Below are 19,971 nucleotides of genomic sequence, written 5' to 3'. Positions count from 1 at the left end.
ACGCATTCAACAGTTATGAGCCTTCAAAGATGCTGGCTCTTCGGGAAGTCCAATTGCCTGGAATATGGAGTTTTTTTGGTTGTCAGCGACAGGGTTAAACCCGTAAACGAAACTCCATTTCTCAAAGAGATCAAATAAAAACACACCTGTCTTGATTTCGTTTTCATTCTCACAGTTTTATTGTCGTTTCTCGACATTTTCTTAGCCGAGAGGGGATACAGTTTTTCCTTGTCTTTAATATATATATATATATATATATACTTTTTTGTTGCGGTATATTTATATATGGTTTTAATAATAATAGAAATTTTTGTATTTTACAATATTCTCTTGAATTATGTTCATGTTTGCGATCGTACCCTTCGCTCGTTTAATCGCGTACGCCACGCTCCTACCACACAAGAGCAGCGTCTAGTCTCTTCGTCGTCCGTTCACCATGTGTTGTTATCTTTTTATGTGTTCATACTTTCAGCGTATGTTTTGTTTTCCATCTTCATCATTTTGTGTTCATGCTTCTGTGTGTACGAGTTCAATGTATACGCGTTGATAGTGTGCATGTTACTGTAAACGGTTGACACTGTAAGTATAATGCAGTTTAACAATACATTTGTATATTGTATTATCCTGTTTCTTATCCCTCTTTCTGTCTCTTTCTATTTATCTCTCTCTCTCTCTCTTGCACCCTCTCATTCTCTCTATCGGGTTGCTACTATTTCCGCTCCTTATCCGCTTGTATCGCATTACAACCGCATTTGCATGTGACATGTTTTGCACTATCTTGACGGTGTGGCTAGTGTGACTGATTTTGGATTGTTCTCTCTAGTGGAATGAGTTTTGTGTGATGGCGCTTCTTATGTGTAGGGTAGAGTACACGTGTGTTAATTGTTTGTCTTGTGTTTTCATCCAGCAAAATTTGAATGTATGATGGTAAAATACCTGTTACCATTCGCGTACTCCAGCGCATTTCGTTCTGTTTTGGCTCGTTTTTTTTTTTTTTTTAGATTCTTGATGTTGTTTCATGTTTAATGTATAATTTTATCGATTTTCCAATTAACTTCTAGTGTGTGTAATTGTGTATAAGTGTGTGTATGTGTAAAAGTGTGTGTAAAAAAACATGAAGTAAGGATGTAGCCTCTGGCCGTGTGAAGTGTATGACTTTTTTCAGCATTTACTTACAGCATTGTTTCAGCAAAGTTTGTTTGGTTTGTATGTTTATGTGTTGTGTGGTGAGAATGTGTTAGTATGGTTTACTTAAGTTAATATAAAATAATTTTAAAATTTACTTTTTACTTGCATTTTTAACCCTTTTCACCCAGTCTAACTTCATTGGTTCTTAGCTACGAGTACTAGTTGTTTCATGTGTTTTCCTTCGCCCTAGCTTTGTACAAACGCCACCCACTCCCCTGTTTTCTGTCGACGATGAGAAAAACAGGGAGGGCAACGTTGTGGTTGGTTTTCTGTGTTCCACTTGGTTGGTTGGATTGTTGATTCAATTATAGATGTATTTTGTTAATATTCTTTTATATCAATTGTTTGTAAATTAATTTACTTTACTCATGTCGCTCAACAATCTTTTTGTTTGTTTATTTGTTTTTTTTTTGTTTATCTACTAACATTTCTATTCCCGTATTTCCCAACATACATTTTCAGCGTACACATTTTCTCACATTCCAAAGAACTCTTTTGTCACACCGACGCGGGTAGCCATGCTTGTTTGCTTTACTTTTCTTTCCCTCTCCCTTTTTATTTATATTTTATTTTTGTTTTGATGTTGTCTCTGGTCTATCTTCAAACTTCTATCGAAATGCAAATAATCGATATAGTGGTAACATTTCCACATCCCTGGATCGTTTCGTGTACGTGTGCCTACACCGTCTGATCGTTTACAGGAAGGCGTAGTGTCTAATGCATAATCTTTTCCGATGCAGTACGATTGGTTCGCAATTAGCGTCTTTTCAAAAGGCTACACATACTCGCACACATGGTAAAACAGCACGCTCCAAGCAACTTATTCGACACTAACATAAATGTTTCATAACGTGTAACGTTTCATAAGATACTGCTATAGTGTGCAGAAGAAGCGACGACTGCTCTTTCGTACCAAAACCATTCCTGTCTGTCTATCACGTTCGTATATTATTTTAGGCATCACCTCGTAACGCCATCCTGGATAATAAGCGAGCAAGCTCTCAAGCGGAACAAAATTTTAAATCATTGTTCTGGTCAATGCATAACACAAGTGCTGTGTTCTAAACCATGCATTTGTTTTTCTTTTCTTTTTTTGTTGCATAGTCAATAGGCCTCAATTGCTGTTTTCGAATTATGTTTTTTTTTTTCGTTTGTCTTCGTTATTTTTCACTTATTTATTTCTCCCTCTCATTTGCATTTGGTATTAGTAATATACTGCAAAGCACTTAAAGCAATAATTATAACCTTATACTTTCCAGATGATAATGTTCTTTTCCATTATTTCACCAATTCTCTCATGACAATTTTCGACACCGTCAATTGTGTTCCAGATCATGGACTAAACACAGTGGTTGTGTAAACATGTTGACGTTCAAAACCTTACCTTACTAAGCGTATTACGGTTCCAGGAAACACAAAAAAGGCATACCAACAATGCGACGTAAAGTAAATCTTGTAAAACAAAATATTAACCCATCTTCAATATGCTTATTTCGCGCGTTCGACTCATCACGCGATGCATCAAGCGAACTGATCGCAAATAAACTAAACATGAACATACCGCTGAAGTACGAATGGGAGGAAAAACTGGTTGGTCCTGGTTATGCTTCATCACTCGAAGAGTGTTCCAAGGCAGCGCAAACACACACATACACACACACACAAGCGGTCGTGGCAAAAGGTTGTGTTTAAGTTTCCGTTATCTGGCGTAAATTAATCCATTTTCCACTGGACGGATCAGACAATGTGGGGGTAACAATCCAACAAACTGCATCAACTTTCTCTGCAACCTGCCAATTTTAGTCATAAGCTGCCGCACAAAACAATAGTGCAGTTATTCAACCATTTAAACAACTCACTTCTGCTAAATATACAAACATTGAGAAAATAGAGTATGGTTGCTTACTTTCGTTGTTTTAGCTCGAACATGAGTTAGATAATAAATCAAGAATACAAAGCTTCCGAAAGGTATTCGTAAACCAAACATTAGTTGCAGTTTATGTTATGTGGCATGAAGCTTGATCATCTAAAACAACGAAGAGGAAATGGTTCCAGGTTTCCAAGCGTAGGGTAAAACAATCAACCAAAAACAGACGATTGCTTTACCGCAGGTTGACAACAAACGACTGTCCTGACGATCTGTCCCCTTCATCGAGAGTCTTTTCAAACCATTTTTTGTCTCTGAGATTGGCTATATGATAATGAATCGCTTCGCCTATAGTTCCCTGTAGAAACCTGATCTTATTTACACCTGCTGCTTGCTGGCCTTGCTGCTCAACCGATCTTTCTTGCGTCTATTTGCTTAACATTTCCTTCATTCAGTTGATCTTATTTAATAGTTTTGTTTGTTTGTTTTTATGTTATTTTATTTATTTTTTGTATTTTTTTCTGTTTAAAGACAGCTGATGCTCGTTGCATGTTGTTGTTCCTAATAATTTTATATTCTGAGGCTTTGTTTAAAGGGGAAGAAATGAGCTGAGAGAAGAGAAAGAGAGAGAGAGAGAGAGGAAGATATTAAGATATAAATAAAAACCGTACTCAATGGTTGCTTCAATGTGCATGTGCAATGCTATGCTGATAAGTATATTATTCAGGAGTTGAAGCAGCTTCTATCTTCCAGCACCTTCCTCTTCGACTTTACCTCTCCTGTTTTTCCTGTATATATTTACATATAAACTTCGCTCGGTGGTGCAAATCATCCTCAATGTGCAGGAATTAAAAGAATACCAACTACATTAATCAAAATCAAAAGAAAATCATTAATCAAAAATTTTAATTCTTTTTTATTGGTTCAACCTAACATAGTTCAACCATAGTGCAGGTTCAACGTAACAAAATGCAATAGTTCTTTTCAAAAAGCTCACAAATGTTGGTGTTTGACGAGAAGAATACGCATGTATGACATTTGGATTGCTAATAATATATGCTTCAAAAACTCAATTTGAATCCTTCCACGGACACAGATGAACCATTTCATTACGTCCCGCATGGTGTAGCCGTGTAGACGCTTAGGATACTAAGCAACCAGCTTGGCTTCTGGAATAAATTCTTGCACATCGAGCTTGATCAGTATCACCATTGCGATTGCAACCGTTAGCGCGCCAAGATTCAAGCAACTAACCAGAGCAAAAGCGTAACACACACGCATACGTAATGCTCTCGATTCTTGATTCATCTCACTTCCCTTGGCGATGATTTGCACCTTAAAATGCGATCGTTTATCATTTACAATTGCACGCCTCTTCCCTAACTCTCTCTCGCTCTATCTCTTACTTCACTTGTTTGCAACTCTTGCATAAACAACGTTACACTTTTAGCGTAATTTGTTAATCAGGACTCGAACGATATCCTTTTATTTCATGCTCCTAACTAATCCTATCGTTTCTGATACTCAGCGAAACAAGTGCTGCATCCTATAATGTTGATTTGTTGGTACCTATTCCATTTGTTTGTGTTTTGTTATGTGTGTACGTGTGTGTATGTGTGTGTCTGGTTGTGTCAGTGTTTTATTCCACTTTTCGTCATTTGTTCCGTTTGTATTAATATTTGCTAAGAATTTTCTTACTGATAAAGATATGATTTTTGGCTCGTTTCTCATTCCCTTCTTTCCGGCAAATTTACTTATTATGCTTACACTCTTACGCAACTTTTAGCTTTCTGCTCGCTTACATACTTGCCGTGGTAATAGCTATTCCTCAGGTTGCACTCGGTTCAAAGAGGTTTTCCTCGCGGCCCTCTAGCTTCTATGCATCGTATTAACAATCCTCCCGTAGCATGAAGCAATGGGGCGACTCAAAGCGTTTTTACTCTGTACTCTGCAGGAGTACCTGTCCGATTCAGTTGATACTGCTTATTGTGTAAATGCGCGTTTGTTTAATAGCTGATTTCGAAAGCATGAGTTTATTCAAACAGCGTGTATTCGAGAGCTAAGGCAAACAATATGTTGATTTTAGTTGTTATTTGTTTTCATTTTTTTAGCTTTGTTCATTTATGATAAGTTAAGTATGACAATGTTGCTCTGTGTGTATGTAAGGGTGTATATTTTTGTTACTGATTTGGGTGTTTGCTTGTCTTTGATCAACTGCATGACTTTTTAACTCCTACAGTACGATAACAGCATCATACAGTACCGTTTCAGGACAATCGGTTCACTACGCTGCTTACCCTTTATCCTGCCAAAGGCAAAAGCTTGCTTTTGTACTTCCTTCGTTCATTGCGAATGTTTCCGTCCCGAGACGGCTGAGATTGCCCTACGATGCCAGGTAACGTCTTGCGGATCTAACGAGCATTGGCCAAAGTTCAAACATTTGTCAAAATGTTCGCTTGCTGTTGAGCAGACTGAAGAACGTGACAAATCCACTAGCATCATCTGCGATCGCTAGCTCACAAGATCCACGAGTTTGGTGAGTTTTTCACACCTTTCGTTTCATTGCTATCAGTTTGCTTCTCGTTTTGCCTGTTGTTTCGATGCATCAGTTTACTGAAGCATATACGTGTCTAATTTGTTTTATAACTTTATTCTCGCATTTACTCGTTAGCTGCTTCTTGCCATATAATTTTTGTGTCTGTTTTGGTTTGGTTTCAAATAGTACAATTTAATAAATTCACAGATTTGAGTTTCTTTTTTTTCTTCTCCTATTACCTCTAGGTTTTCTTTCTCTTCAAGCTTTCAATTGGTGGAATGATCTTCGTGTGTCCTACTTTCCCCGTCTATAAGTTGTTATCAAACATGCTTGGACTTAGTAGGTCGTCATTCTTGCGCTCTATGGTGTTCGTTTATTCGTACCACGTTTTCTATTCTCGGGAGAAGACTTGAAAGTATGTACGTTAACGAATGAATTAAAACAAGTAATATCAATCACGATCGCGCACAAACGGGTATGTTTTGTCTCATTTTGCTGTTTTTCTCTGCAGACCACATTCAGCAGTAGAAGTTCCTGGAACGAAACTGTATCCCAACCTTAGCCGTGCGTTGGTGAATAGCTCCAAAGTGTCCCTTTGCGTATGTAAGGCCGTAAATGGTTTTGATAGCGCATACGTGAATGGATTGATTTGTTATCCATTTTTCGTGTGTAGCATTTACTTTCTATATGCGATAAGTCCAGTGTTGTTCACCTGTCGATGTACGTTGGGGCGGTGATGAAATACGTGCTCATACCATTCCATAGTTATAGTTCAGGTTTAGAAACGTGTTTGTCTTACTGTAAAATACAGATCAAATTGGAATTGATGGAAAAAGACAAAAAGAAATCATGAAACAGTTGCTGGATCACACTTTATTGTGCCGATTTTGGTGAAAATATTATCGAGCTGTAACTATAGCTACGAATTTTGCTGAACAAGGCAACCCTATATCTTAAATGCGCTAGCAAAAGTAAGGAAATATGACACTATTGCGCACGATCTGAAGAAGATAATGCATGACAAATGAAACGAAAAACTAGCATGCAATACTAATGGTCCAAGGAAATCTACCGGTTTTGGTTTGATCAGTGCAGAATCCATTGAAAGTTTTGTGTGACGAAGCAAAAGAAAATCAATCCTGAAACTCAAAGACCAAGCGAACATTGGAAGCGGTACATTTAGATAGTACAGCATGCAAAAGATTGCTTAAAGAAATATGATATCAGACGTACCTAGAAAGGAGATACCGAATGTGGGAAAACAAGGTGAGTGGTTCTGTATTATTAGCACTGTTAGTGGCTACGTGAACTTTTTGCGGCTAAGATTTGACTACGCACATTCGCGATAGTGAGGGATGCACAATGTGCTCAAGCTAACCAGCTACAGTGTGCTGGCTTTCAATGAACGCCGTGTTTGATGTCCTGGTGGAGCATGGGTTAGGATAAGAATTTTGAGGGGAGCTTTATGATGGAGCCTTTTATAGGCTTTTTTTTAAGGATAGAACTTCAAATGCCAAATACTGCGACTAGGTGCTGGATAACTGATCAACTTATTCTTCATCAACATCGGAGCAATTTTCAGAAGTATTTGTCAATGTCATTGGCTTTAATTAACAATAACTTCCTTTCGTGATGAATATATTCTATTATTAAATATAACTAATACAAACCACGGTAGCCAAGTACATTTGCTGTGATTCGAGTTTATCATGTAGTGAATCATGCTCTCAGTGACTTTTAGTGAAATTAATTGATCTTTCAATAATTTCGACTTTCTCGAAAGTCAAAGCTCAGTGATTAATTCCTTGAACTTGTTATTTCTTTTAAACAGATCAACAGCCTTAAGAGTTTATACTCAACCAAGACTCAAATTTATACACTATAACGAATGATCTATAACAAAAACATATTTTACATAGGCTGACCGTTCAACTTCAAAATCAATTAGAACAGGAAACAGAAATCTAAACATTTAAAGAGAAAACACAATATATTCTTTATACTAAAAGTAGTAGGATTCAGAGTAAGAACAGCCAGTCAGCCAGCACTGGAGTGTATCAGCAGAATGCACAATACATTTTATTTGCCTTACACACGCAGAAGCAGCAACATAGGTATGTGTGCGGTAGTGTTAAACAATATCTATTCATCTAGATTGGTCTATAGCAACATAGAATAGTGAGAGGATAGTAGGATAGAAGGACAGCAAGGACGACAGAACGAGTGTCAGAGCGGTGATAATGATGGAGTTAGTGGCGAGCTGGGATAGGAAGAACTTCGTTTGGTGATGGTTCAGTTAGTGGCTTTACAGCTTGAGTGAATCGAGTGAGGCGATCGAGGATCTTCTAGACAGGCCCAAGCTAGGTGGCCCACTGACCAGTGACGTTGTTCCGAACAGTTTGTACCAGCCGATGACGATGTGTGAGAGGTTGAGGTTGTCCAGCATGATCTGCGCTACACCCATGAATACTTTTTTGCCTTCCATACGACCATAATCGCCCCATACCGTGACCTGATGCGGAAAATGGTTTGAAAAGGACCAATATTATAGTGTTGACCGGCCGGACGCTATCAGCGTGGAAGGATCCGTTCTGCGCTACTTACTTGCAGTATACATCCCGCAAACGGCTCCCTAAACACTAGTTGTTGCTGATATAGTGGGTCTAACGTTTTTCTAGCAGTCGTTGTTTTTGCTTTTTCTATACACTTTTTACCGGAAACTAAATACACTTTAACGTAAGGCGCTGGAAGTACTTTTGAGCCAGGACGTGCCTTGAAGATTGGAGCAAGCGAAAGAAAGAGAGCTGTAAGATCGCACTATTCAAGGGCGTCAGATGTATAACTTACCTGCAATCCCCTTGCTCTTATCACTTCAACCTCTAAGGAACCCTTCTGATAGCACATAGACAGTTGAATATCCCCTAAGGCCGGAGCACCCAGTACCTGGCGTCCAACTAGCTGTCCTGGTCCCAAACCATCGATGAAGTCCGATAAAGGTCCGGTATCACCCGCTACTCTTAACGACGGTGACCATCTGCCATGGTGTTGGTTGTGGTATAAAATGTAGGGCGATAGGTATCGAGTAAGAGTAAATATTACATGTTAGTAGCCGTAGTATGATCTTTCCAAGTGGAAACAATAAACAAACAATACAAATGAAAAAAACTTAAATATTAATCAAAACCGTGGTAGCTAGTGTACCTAAAGAAGTTGAGAACAGAAACTAGAGGCACTCATACAAAAAAAATCATAATTTTAAGTAGGAAAGTATGCAAAAGAGTCTCGAATGAACGATATAGAAATATTTCTTTTCGCTCCTTTTCATACTTTTCTAGTCCTTTTTGGCTATAAAGCATCATTCTTATAGAGAGCCAAGAATGACGCAAACTAAATAAATAACAACCAAATACACAGACATCAAGCACATCAAAACGCACACGCACACGGTGAATAATAATTATAGCTGAAAAGAGATTGGTTTGGTTTCGAAATGTAGACTAACGTTTAGTTATTTATTGGTATTTAGTTACCATAAAAACAACTAAAAATAAATAAGAAAACCTTAACTCATATGCTTTGATTGGAGATTTTCAATTAATGCTTAAGTATAGAAGTAATTTTGAGATAACACATAGGAATTATTTTACTCATTCTAGATTAAGAAGGTTAGAGAATGTCCAGAGAAACAAAAACATATACGGGTACTCGCACACAGTGGACGATAGAAAGGAATGCTGCGTTAGAAAAAGGGGAGATACGGTATTCTTCATTTGGGCACAGTACAGCGAGATCAAACAGTCGTACAGGAGAGCTTAGGCAAAACATCTTTAGCGTACGGGTTCGACAGAAAAACGATCGACACCGGAGTGACGCACCGTTGCGCAAAAGCTACAACACGTGGATTGGAGCTAGATTAAATGGTACAAGAAAACAAGAAGGTTGAGCAGAGTACACACAGAAATTTGAGTAAGGGCCTCTGTTGTTCAACGGATGACAACCAAAGTGCCACTATAATAGCATATGGCGACGGAAAGGATACATACAACCACATACATACTGGTAACGTTGAACGTTGCTGATTCGTTCGCACAAAACGATAGAGCATGGAACAGTGAGAAAAACGCTTCACAGGGAGAGATAGACAGTTTGTAGTGTGTCGTGTAGTGGAGCATTCTACCAAGCGGCTAACTACTAAGGTGCTAAATGATAGTCATGCATTGTACCAGTGGGAAAGGAATGAAGTAGGAATAACTATTTACATGAATATCGACAATAAATAACAGCTGGACAGTTCACCATCCTGCTACAAACTGACCTATTTGATGGCTAGTGTTGGAATATGTTTAGTATCATCTCTATATCAGTAAACCCTACTCAGAATAAGAGCGTAAGTTTAGTCAAAACAATTTAAAAGAAAAAAAAACTGTTAAATTTAATACAGAAATCATAACAATGAGAGTTTTGATCTCATTAAGCAGATTTTTTTTTGCAAAAAATGTCATATGCCAACTTTAAGAAAATTGCTTCAAGAAACATCATTATAGCTCCTGTTCCGGGTACTTAATGGAAAACAAAAAATATCAAATAGACAATTACAATTACAGCAATAGCAACATCCAAAGCAAAAGCAGAGAAAAGAATGCCAATAACCCACAAAAGCGTAGAGAGTAGATATGGAGACAGATGGAGAGATAAATAGAAGGAGAGAGAGAGAGAGAATAAGAAAGAGAATGTGTGTGTAAAAGAGCAAAAGCACACAGTGTAACATACACGTAGATAGCACACAACAACAAAAATGACAGCTGAAAGGGGTCACAAACACGAAGAAAGAGACACGAAGGAGCGAAACACAAACGGAGAGTATAGATACATAACACGTGAAAGTATAGTATCGGTTTGGCGACAGGAAAACAAAAGGCAAAACTTAGAAAGGAACGGAAACGGAAATCGTTTTCGCATACGGCAACACGGCGCCACACCGACTGCGGCTAAAAACACACACTTACGAGGAGCCTTCGGAGCTCGAGATCGAGTGTAAGCTTCCGGCCCGATAGGCTGCCGACTGTGCTGGTATCGGTGTCACCTCGACCGATCGTTGGATCGAACCGGCCGACGCTCGTTTGCGCTGCGACGTCGAGGATGAGGATGAGGGCGACACTCCTTGGTCTGCGAGCAAGATCGAATGGGCAACAGATGGAGATGACAGAATTTGATGTACAAGGCGATCAGAGTGGGGTGGCAACATGGTACATTTGTGAGCTGGTGCGCCACTGGTGACGCGGTCGACTCTTTTGCTAGCCACGCGAGGGGTACTATCCGCAATAAAAATTACGCTACTATGTCTGAGTTTGGCCTACTTTTGGCATAGAGCTATGGTAATGCAAACAAAACAGTGCAGCCCAGATCAGCTGCTTACACATTCCAATGGTACCGAACTGAACCAGATTCTCGCGCTAGAACGGAACTCGAACGCCTCTGGTGGCCTATTTCAACCAAAACGTACAAAAACTGAAAGGAGCATGACAATAACGACGATGACAAACACGCAAAACTAAATGAAACGTAACAAATATTGAAACAATTGCCCAAGCGGAATAAAGAAATTACATGACGGCCAGACACATAAGCAAATGTTGTTGGCATACACCATGAGCACCAACCAAAACAGGCCGGGGTGAAAGATCTCACCCGTGCACCCAGGACACATAGTTCTTTTACACAGCTTGACGCCATTTTCCTACGCCATAACAAACACGACAGAAAACAAACGGATACTATACACTCTACCATCGAAATGAACGGTTGACGGCTGTAGCTTTGCTGTAAGTTTGCCATCCCTCCCAGAAAACAAAGAGAACAATATTACCCTATGCACCATGTAGAGAACGGTTCAATTAATGGAACGATCGAGATGGTAATGATACTTAGTAGACAACAAAACAGAAGAGAAAACAAGACACTAAGAACCATACAGTTTCGTACTCGCGCATCTAGATAAGCATATGTAGTTTACAGTGGTGTAGTTTGTGATGTGGAATGGGCATCTGCATAATACGTCTGTTTATGTGTTTGGGTTCGTTTGTGCACATGGTGTAGGACGTGATTTTCGGTGTTTAGGGCTCTGTGTGTTGTGTAGTGTCATCAGTATACTCAGTAAGATATGTTACTGTCCAAGCCAACAGCAAACCGGTGTATCGGTGTGGTGATCGACTGGACATTCAAACATTCTCTTGTTGCGATGATTTGCATCTCTCCCCGCTGTTCGCGTACTTCGATATCAAAAAGCCAAACAACAAAAATGGAGTTTATAACCTCTCTTTCTCTCTCTGAGTATTGGTTCCGTTTCTCGTAGGACTATTCTTTGGGATGCAAACAATAAAGTTGGATCGCGAACAAAACAAATACTAAAATAAAGAATATAAATCTTGTTTTTCAGTTCTCTATTTGAGTTTATATCAATCCAAACTCTTTTCCTGCTATGCTACTACTAAAACACTACCGTCTAATAGCATAATACCTGAACGGAATAAAATGAAACCATTGCACCGTAAAAAAAGTAATCAGCTAATAGTAAACATCTGCATCAATTAATCCTGCAAAAACAGATGCTTTCTCGAGTAACATCTAGCATGTGCGTAGACATTTTGCTGAGAATTTTAATTACTTATAACGCATTCGTTTCAGGGATTAGATTCAAAAACTAATCGAACTAAAGTTGATAACGTACAATAAGCAAAAACAAACAAACTGATACAAAGCAAACCAAACCAAACAAAACAGATCAAATTAAAGTCAAAGAGCATTGCTAGCAACGAAACAGCACAGGGGTGTTAAAATGAAACAAAAATTTGCTGCTGCGAACCTGTCACCGTCGGCACTTCCTTCACCATCGCTGGAGGCGGACGAGCCCCGCGATAGACCGCCGCCGCCGCGCACCTCGCCCGGAAGCACCTCCTCGCTTCGATGCACGGTGAAGGAATTCTTGCCACGCTTACCAAACCCCATGCGTCGCTTACGACCTTTTTCATATGTTGAATGAAATTGATTATCAAAACAGTGTCAGTTCCGTACGCTATTGGCGGAGAATGGTATTTTTTGTACATTGATGCTACACACACAGAAAGAGAGAGATACACCATGGGAGGGCAATGGGAGGAAGGAAGAGAAACACAAGAGATGCGGGAGGGAAATACTGTAGGCAGCAAAAAGGAGTCGAAAATAGGAAATAAAAGCTTGGAAGAAACATGGGTACTTGGGGTGGGATTTATTTTTTTTAATGCTCTCCTCTTTCCTGCTAAAAGCTTGTTGTCGCCTTCTGTAATGGGACGCTGAGCAGAATTTAGTACACCGAGTTGGCCAGATCAAGAACATCGCCACAGCAACAAGCGACACTGGTCGCCGCGTCGTTGCGCGCCACCTTACGGAATGATGCGGAAGCTAGGCGCAATAGCTGCGCCACCGTCGCCAGCAACCACTGTACAAAAACTCAAACTCACACGAATAACAACGCTTATACAGAAGTAGTTACCTGTTGCCGACAGTTGCGACGTCGAGTTACTCTTGATACCCATACCGGTACCGAACCGGTCCCGGTCCCTGGTGGGCGTTTCGCTTTTCGGCGAACGTTGGTCCAACTTACGTCGTGCATCCAAGCTCTGTATCACTGCAGTATCACTTAGGCTACCGTCTGAAAGCAAGCAAGCAAGGAAAGGTGAAGACGCGCATTATTTCCCTCTCTCCTGGCAATACTCGTCCAGGATTGCCTACCTATCTTATCCTCCGGTGTTCCCTCGGTATTCGAAAGACTTTGGTCCAGTTCGCCGCGCTCCCGCGACTCCCGTTGCTCTCGATCGCTCAGATCTCGGTCCCGCTCGTGATCGCTACTGTTCCGATCGCGGTCCCGGTCACGATCGCGCTGCCGATACGCTTCCCGTCCTCCGTTGTGGCCACCGTAACGGCTGCGGCCCCGCACATCGTAGTCACTGTGGGTGGTATGGGCCCGGCGTTGATGGTCCACCGGTAGGCGCCCGGCCGAAGTTGACGGTGAGCCGGAACGGGTTGCCGCGTGACGATCGTGCGATCGGGATCGGGTACCATCAGACGCACGGCCAACAACATCGCCCACCGCCGGTGGCATGTTGGAGGATTTTTTCATCGACGGCCGTTTCGGTGTGGTTTGCAGCAACGCAACGCCATTGGAGGATTTGTTGGAGGAAAGAATGGAAGCATAGTTAGCGGGTTTTCTACTACTAGCACTAGCGCGGCCACTACTACTGGTGCAGTACGGTGAGGAGGGAGACTTGGTGTACTCAAAGTATTCGGGCTTCTCGTTAATGCTTACGGAGCTGTGCCGTGCGCTATCGTTTTTACCAGCACCGTCGCGACCCCCGCGACGATTACGATCCTGCAAGTTGGCTAGAAACTGATCCAAACCCTCCAGGCTACTCGTGCGCCTCGTATCATACCGTGCCCTACGCTTCAGCGATGACTTCCCATTGAACGACGAGTTCCGGCCCCGCGAGAACGAACTTTCAAACACCTCATCGTCACCCTCTTCCTCGTCCTCCCGCCCATCGTCATCGTCCTCCTCTTCAGCACTGTCGCTGTGATAAACCTTGCGCCGGAGCGGAATCTCACCCGCATCGTTCGATACCAGGCTGGAGCTGCGCGATTTGCACTTGGCAAACATTTCAGGACGTCGGCGCGGATCATCCTCCTCACCGTCCGGTACCATGCGACATCCCCTGCGCTCGTACTCATCGTCACCCCGGCGCCGATCGGTACTTCTCTCGTATCCCACCGCCCTTTCATGCCCGTACCGATCGGTGAGCCGTTGCTTCAACCGCTCATCCTTGAGCAGATAGTGCTTGCGACCGTCCACAAACTCATACTTATCGTAGCTATCGTGGATGCGTTTGCTGTAGTTAAGCTCGCCGTCACTGAACGAGTGGCTACGGTTCAGCACGGTCGGGCTTTCGTCGCTCAGATAAACGGTCGACTTTGGCTTCTGCAGCAGTTCCATCCTCACCTCATCGATGATGGATTTGATCGATTCCGAACTGCTGTAAAGCACGGTCGATTCGGACTTAATCTCGTCCACACGGCTCTTGCTGTCCGTCTTCTTACAGGGCAGCTTGGATTTGGACTTTTTCGTATCTATCTCCTTGAAGTTAGGCTTCTCGGCAACTTTCACCTTCGAGCTACTCGCAATGGATGGGGTAGATCCTCCCGTTTTTGTCTGTTTCCCTTTCAAAGAACCGGCTTTCTTAATCGAACCCGACCCGCTTTTAGCCGGACTTTTTGTACCCTTTTTCGGTGTACTCGAACCGGTGGACGACTTTGATTTTACCATTCCCGGCTTGGATGAGGAGCTGGTTTTGCCGACCTTACTCGACTCCTTTTCTTTCTTTGCCACAGCCGTACACTTTTCCTTCTCTCCCTGCTTCCCAGTTGCTGTGGGTTTCTCTATGTTCTTGCTTTTGCCCTTTTCGGACTGATTTTTTGACGATTCTCCGTCGACATTCTTGACTATGTTTAGCGTCAAGTTGCTACGATCTAGACTAGCTTTGGAACCGCTCCTACTTTTCCTGCCCTGCACTGGAGTGACCTTCTTCGTTTCACACTGACTGTCCCTGCGGCCCTTCGTCTCCTCTTCACTGTTCCCGCCTCCCAACGAACGAGTCCGTTTCCTGTACACCTTCTCCTCCACACTGCTCGCAAACACATTCTTGCGTACGCTTTTCGTCTTCCAGCCCGTATCCGAATCGTACTCAATGTCTATTATCTGATCCTGCGCTATCAACGAATGCGACCGTGAGATCTTCTCCGGCTTCCCGCGAACGTCACTGCTAACTACGTACGTGTCCTCGGTCACCTTCTTCGGGTAGGCCGAGTAGCGATACTCGCTGGGAGATTTAAGCACCTCGATCGGTTTGTTGAGAATATGGTCGGGGTGCATCTCCAGATCGCTCACGCCATACTCATGCTCGTCGCAATCAATATTGCGACCAGCCGAGAGCGTTTCCTTCACCGGCACTCTTGCCTGGTCCAGTGGCATTGCAACTTCCTCGTACAAGTTTGAAGCGCGCGAACTGCGAAACTGCACATCCGGTGCATTGATTTCACAAACCGTGCCCTCCGGATTGCTCGTGTACCGGAAGTTACTTTCACCAAGATTTTCCCTACTATTGCTGATGCACGTGATGGTCTGATTCTGGTAGCCCGTGTGCGGATCGTACACATTCTTGTTCGAAATGCAAATATTCTGCCCTCCGGCACCGCCACTCATCCCGCCCGGCTCGTAAACGATGCTATTATGCAAATTCTGATCGGAAAAGGATGACTTCAAAATGATCTGATTCGTGGCAACCGGTGGCGGAGCATACTTCGAGCCCATGTCGCTCCCACCCATGCCGGCATGCGGTTGGGGATGGTACCGATTCGAGATCGATATCATTTGATTGCGCGGCTGCGCGTATCCAAACGCATGCGGTTGCTCGATGGGACGGTTCGAGAGCCGTCGCATGATCATCGAGTTGAGGTTCGGTTCCGAGGTGTTGGAACGCATCGCATACGATGGACGCCGTCCCATTGACGGTGCACACTGTTCGTACTCAACCGTGCCAGTGCCATCTGCGGCGTGCATCGAGGACGACATGATCGGATCCATCGAGACACCGCCGGCAGGATGAGCTCTCGCGCGCCCAAAGTAATGCTCGGTGGGAAGTGATCCCGACTGAAACTCGAACGACGTCGCGGGATGTTGGCATCCCGGTTGGCTGGAAGATAAATTCACCGAAGTGCTCATAACGTTGTCGCTGCCCGGGTTCATGGAAATACTACGAATCGTACTACGCTCCGGCTGCAGCGTGATGCACTGTTCATTAAAATACCCTTCAGGCATGGAGCCACCATGACTGACGGGCACGGAACCGTAGCTGCCAGCCATATCGGACATTTGCGAGATTGTCTTATCGGGTGGAGCGGGAGAGATCGGTATCGGTTCCGATAGCACGGAATCGATCGGAATGCTTACGGGCAAAGGGGACACAAAACTGCTACAGGTACTAGCATTACCAACTACGGAAGGACCAACCACAGTACAAGCAGGAGGTGGTAGTTCAAACTCCGGCTTGGGAGGAATGATTGTGGCTTGCGTTACATCCGGCAACACTGGCAGTATGCCCGAGTTGTCGGCCATCACCTGCTGACCTCCGCACGGGTATGACTCACTCGGCAGGGCGCACAGTGAGGTCGTTGCCCATCCCGTCGGTAGGCTCCGGTGCTGAAGACGGCGATTCTGATGAGTCCTTCCGTGGCAAGCATAGAAATGTACACAAGTCAGTACGTGCGTCTACTTTCCACAGCCATGTTGACCCTCGAGGTAGACGGTTGCTCCGAAACATGCTCTCCATGCTGCTGCACGTCTATGTGTATGTGTGAGTGCATGTGCAAATTCGTAGTGAAAGTGGACACCATCACCGTACACTTACCTGATCCCTTTCGATCCGCGCGGTCGCTCCGATTGGGTTGAGAAAGCACTTGAAGTAACACTAACTACCGATTCCATGTCGGAATCGCCAAAGTCACCCATAAAATCCTTGTCCGGAGATAGTGAGTGCCGTGGCCTAATTCTACTCTCTAACGAATGCGTCGTCAAGTCACTGTCGGACAGTCCGGAGTAGTGTCGCTCCCAGCCTGCAAACAAGTGATGGAACAGCGTTCAGGGCACCATAAAAGAGCTCCAGTTTCACGCAGCTTCCGCCAGCTGCCACCTACCTCCCATTCCCGTGCTGCGGTATGTCGGCTGATGGTGGCTCTGGCGGCCACGATGCCGCGCGAATCGTCCACCACTGCGCTCCTCAAAGTCCTGAATGAACCGCTCCCGTATTGCTGCATTCCGTGACATGTGAGGTACTTGTGGTAATTGTCGTTTCTTCGGTGAACCGGTTGGTGTCGCTGTCGCTGATCGTGATTGAAATCTTGGCGCATACTGATGCAATGGAAGAACTGGATATTCTGTATATCTATCATCTTGTGGCGATAACGAGTCCCGCCGATCGTCCCGATAGTTGTCGCTCGGTGCCGCCGATTGGCTTCGCTGATTCAACGCCATCGTACCGTTGCGCCTGTACGCCGACGATGCCTGTGCCCAGAAAACAGAGGTAAACTGTTAGCGACGGATGCAACCGTTCCCGCTGGCGCGATTGGCATACCTCTGCACTCATCTGGTTGTGAAATCCCTGTCCGACACCAGAAACTGTACGATAGTCCTTCGCTACCATTCCAGCTGCCCGTTTCCTGCCTTGCGGGGACATATCCCGTCTAGATCGTCTGTCCTGCAGATCGACCTTCAACCGACGGGAAGGTGATGTACAATTGCAAACGGAGAAAAAAAAACAGGAAAAGAAACAAAAAAAAGACCGAAATAAAATTATGTACATGAGTAACGTTCGTTCAGACAGTTGAAATCAGAAACGTGTGAGTGTGTTTGCATATAGCGCTGAAAGAATGTAATGTCATGTACATGAAACATGGTCAGGTGGAATCTGTGGAACAACTACACTGGCAATAGCTTCGGTCACCATGTACGGCCCGTTCCAAGGATGGGGTTTGTGATTATGTGTAGGTGTATTTGTGACTCTTGTACACAGAGTGAGTAATGTCTGAAGTGGGGTGTTGGGGTTTTTTAGTTAAATATTTTATTGTTGCTGTTCCGTACAACCCGCAGTATCTCCGATGTTCGATGCGATAAGTTACCAGTCAGTTACCGTCGTTAGGATCTACTAAACTACAAATATACTTCATTAAGAGACAAACTAACAGAGTGAGCATCAAGCATCGACATAACGCAACCAGAAAGGTACCGCCGAGCAAACATCAGCCGGAGCCTTCCGGAGCTAAGATACCAAACGAAAATCAAACCGAAAGCCAAAATAACGTAGATAGCCTGCCGTATATTAGCTAAGGTCAGTAACATAGTAACGATAAAATGTAACAAACATAGTAAAGAGATAGAGCACTAGGGATAGAGATTATGAATGAGAAAAAAAAACGAAGCAGAAAAAAGTAGGTTAGGTAAAGCTTAACAAGAGAAATAGAAGAAAGTTAAATATAGATGGTAAGAAGATAAAGATGATGAGGGTGAAAGAAATGGTTTGTAGAATTGCTATAACTAAAGCATATGGCAGTAACGATCTAACGGAAAGGGTAACTAGAACAATAAAAGCTATGTTGTGTTTTGCTATTAATTTTTTTATGTGGAAAGTATGCTTTCCAGCTAGATTTCCAATTCAAAGAATAAAGCAGATTGTTTGCCAAGCATAAAACGAGATCCGTTTACCATGGCCATGTGACCAACCAATAAACAGTGGTTAGAAAAATTGCGCTGTTGGCGCTGTTTTGCACTATTCAATTACAACACCAGCCGTGAAGCGTGTTTGCATTCGGTTTCGTTTTCCGCGGCTAACAAATGTAGCCCAACTCTGATCAATTCGAAACATTTCGGCACTACATTTGGTTCCGACCAGGTTCGAATGTTGCTGAAAATCAAAACAAAGAAAGTAAAACACATCAATGAATGTAACCAAACATGGCGGCGCTAGAACACGCGCGATAAATATTATATATCTCCAGCAGTAGTGCTTGTAACACCGTGTCTCATTTGTTTTGTTTCATTCTACTGAACTGAAGTACAACCAAAAGCCACACAAAAAATGGAAAATTATCGTTGCTGAAAAAATACCTCTGCAAAGAAACATGGGAGTGGATAGCGTGCAATGTACACTGCTCAATGAAGACCTAATCTATGGTTATGCCGTAACTGTGTTAGATAATGTTACAAAACTTTGCAGTGATTTTGCTTGTGGTTTGGCTGTGATTCTTTTCAAAATGGTTCTGTTGATTGCAAACGGCAGTATGGCAGGGAAACCTACAAACGATGCACATCGTGCTTGGACTAACTCTGTAATACTGATTGAGAGCTGGAGCGTTAAGAAAACAACTGTGAACCCCCCCCCCCCCCACGATCGGTTTCGTGACCAATAGTACGGTTGTTTAACGGTAGATGTAGTTTCTTTTTTTGTTGTTGTTGTTATTGTTGGTTGGTTGGTACTGAGGGAAGCATTGTGAAGGTTATGCGTTTACCTCTGGCGGAGGACTAGATGAGCTGCCTAAGGATGATACACTAGCGCCGTCACGTCCGGTCATCAAACCATCTATATCGCATTCGGATGTCGTATCAGAGTCACTCAATCGTGAGGTCGTACTCGGCGGCGATAAATGATCGGTCGGGGTCAATATCATATCCAATTCGTTGCCAGGTTCTTTATCGTCTCTACGCAACTACGAATAGATATTGTGAAAAATGTAATGATTGATT

General features: G+C 43.0%; 1 protein-coding gene across 13 annotated transcripts in view; it reads right to left on the bottom strand.

The window, feature by feature from the left end:
* Positions 1 to 155: 155 nt before the first annotated feature.
* Positions 156 to 19,971, bottom strand: part of LOC1281485 (regulating synaptic membrane exocytosis protein 2) — a 52,746-nt gene continuing 32,930 nt past the window's right edge. For 7 of the 13 annotated variants that reach the window (XM_061643759.1, XM_061643760.1, XM_061643758.1 and 4 more), the window contains 10 exons: positions 19,737 to 19,934; positions 17,807 to 17,941; positions 17,370 to 17,736; positions 17,084 to 17,288; positions 13,359 to 16,900; positions 13,120 to 13,278; positions 12,454 to 12,619; positions 8,439 to 8,625; positions 8,196 to 8,363; positions 7,557 to 8,103 (listed from right to left, as the gene is read on the bottom strand). In XM_061643759.1, the coding sequence (XP_061499743.1) occupies positions 7,897 to 8,103; positions 8,196 to 8,363; positions 8,439 to 8,625; positions 12,454 to 12,619; positions 13,120 to 13,278; positions 13,359 to 16,900; positions 17,084 to 17,288; positions 17,370 to 17,736; positions 17,807 to 17,941; positions 19,737 to 19,934 (5,334 nt within the window). In that variant the 3' untranslated portion in view covers positions 7,557 to 7,896. Of the gene's footprint in view, positions 6,390 to 7,556; positions 8,104 to 8,195; positions 8,364 to 8,438; positions 8,626 to 10,597; positions 10,758 to 12,453; positions 12,620 to 13,119; positions 13,279 to 13,358; positions 16,901 to 17,083; positions 17,289 to 17,369; positions 17,737 to 17,806; positions 17,942 to 19,736; positions 19,935 to 19,971 lie in introns of those variants that run through there. The other 6 variants (XM_061643769.1, XM_061643768.1, XM_061643767.1 and 3 more) reach the window with 5 other exon arrangements.

This window comes from Anopheles gambiae, chromosome 2, assembly GCF_943734735.2.
Source record: "Anopheles gambiae chromosome 2, idAnoGambNW_F1_1, whole genome shotgun sequence".
Taxonomy (NCBI): Eukaryota; Metazoa; Arthropoda; class Insecta; order Diptera; family Culicidae; genus Anopheles; species Anopheles gambiae.
Note: the sequence above shows the minus strand (reverse complement) of the source record. Positions and strands in the feature narration are given on the sequence as shown.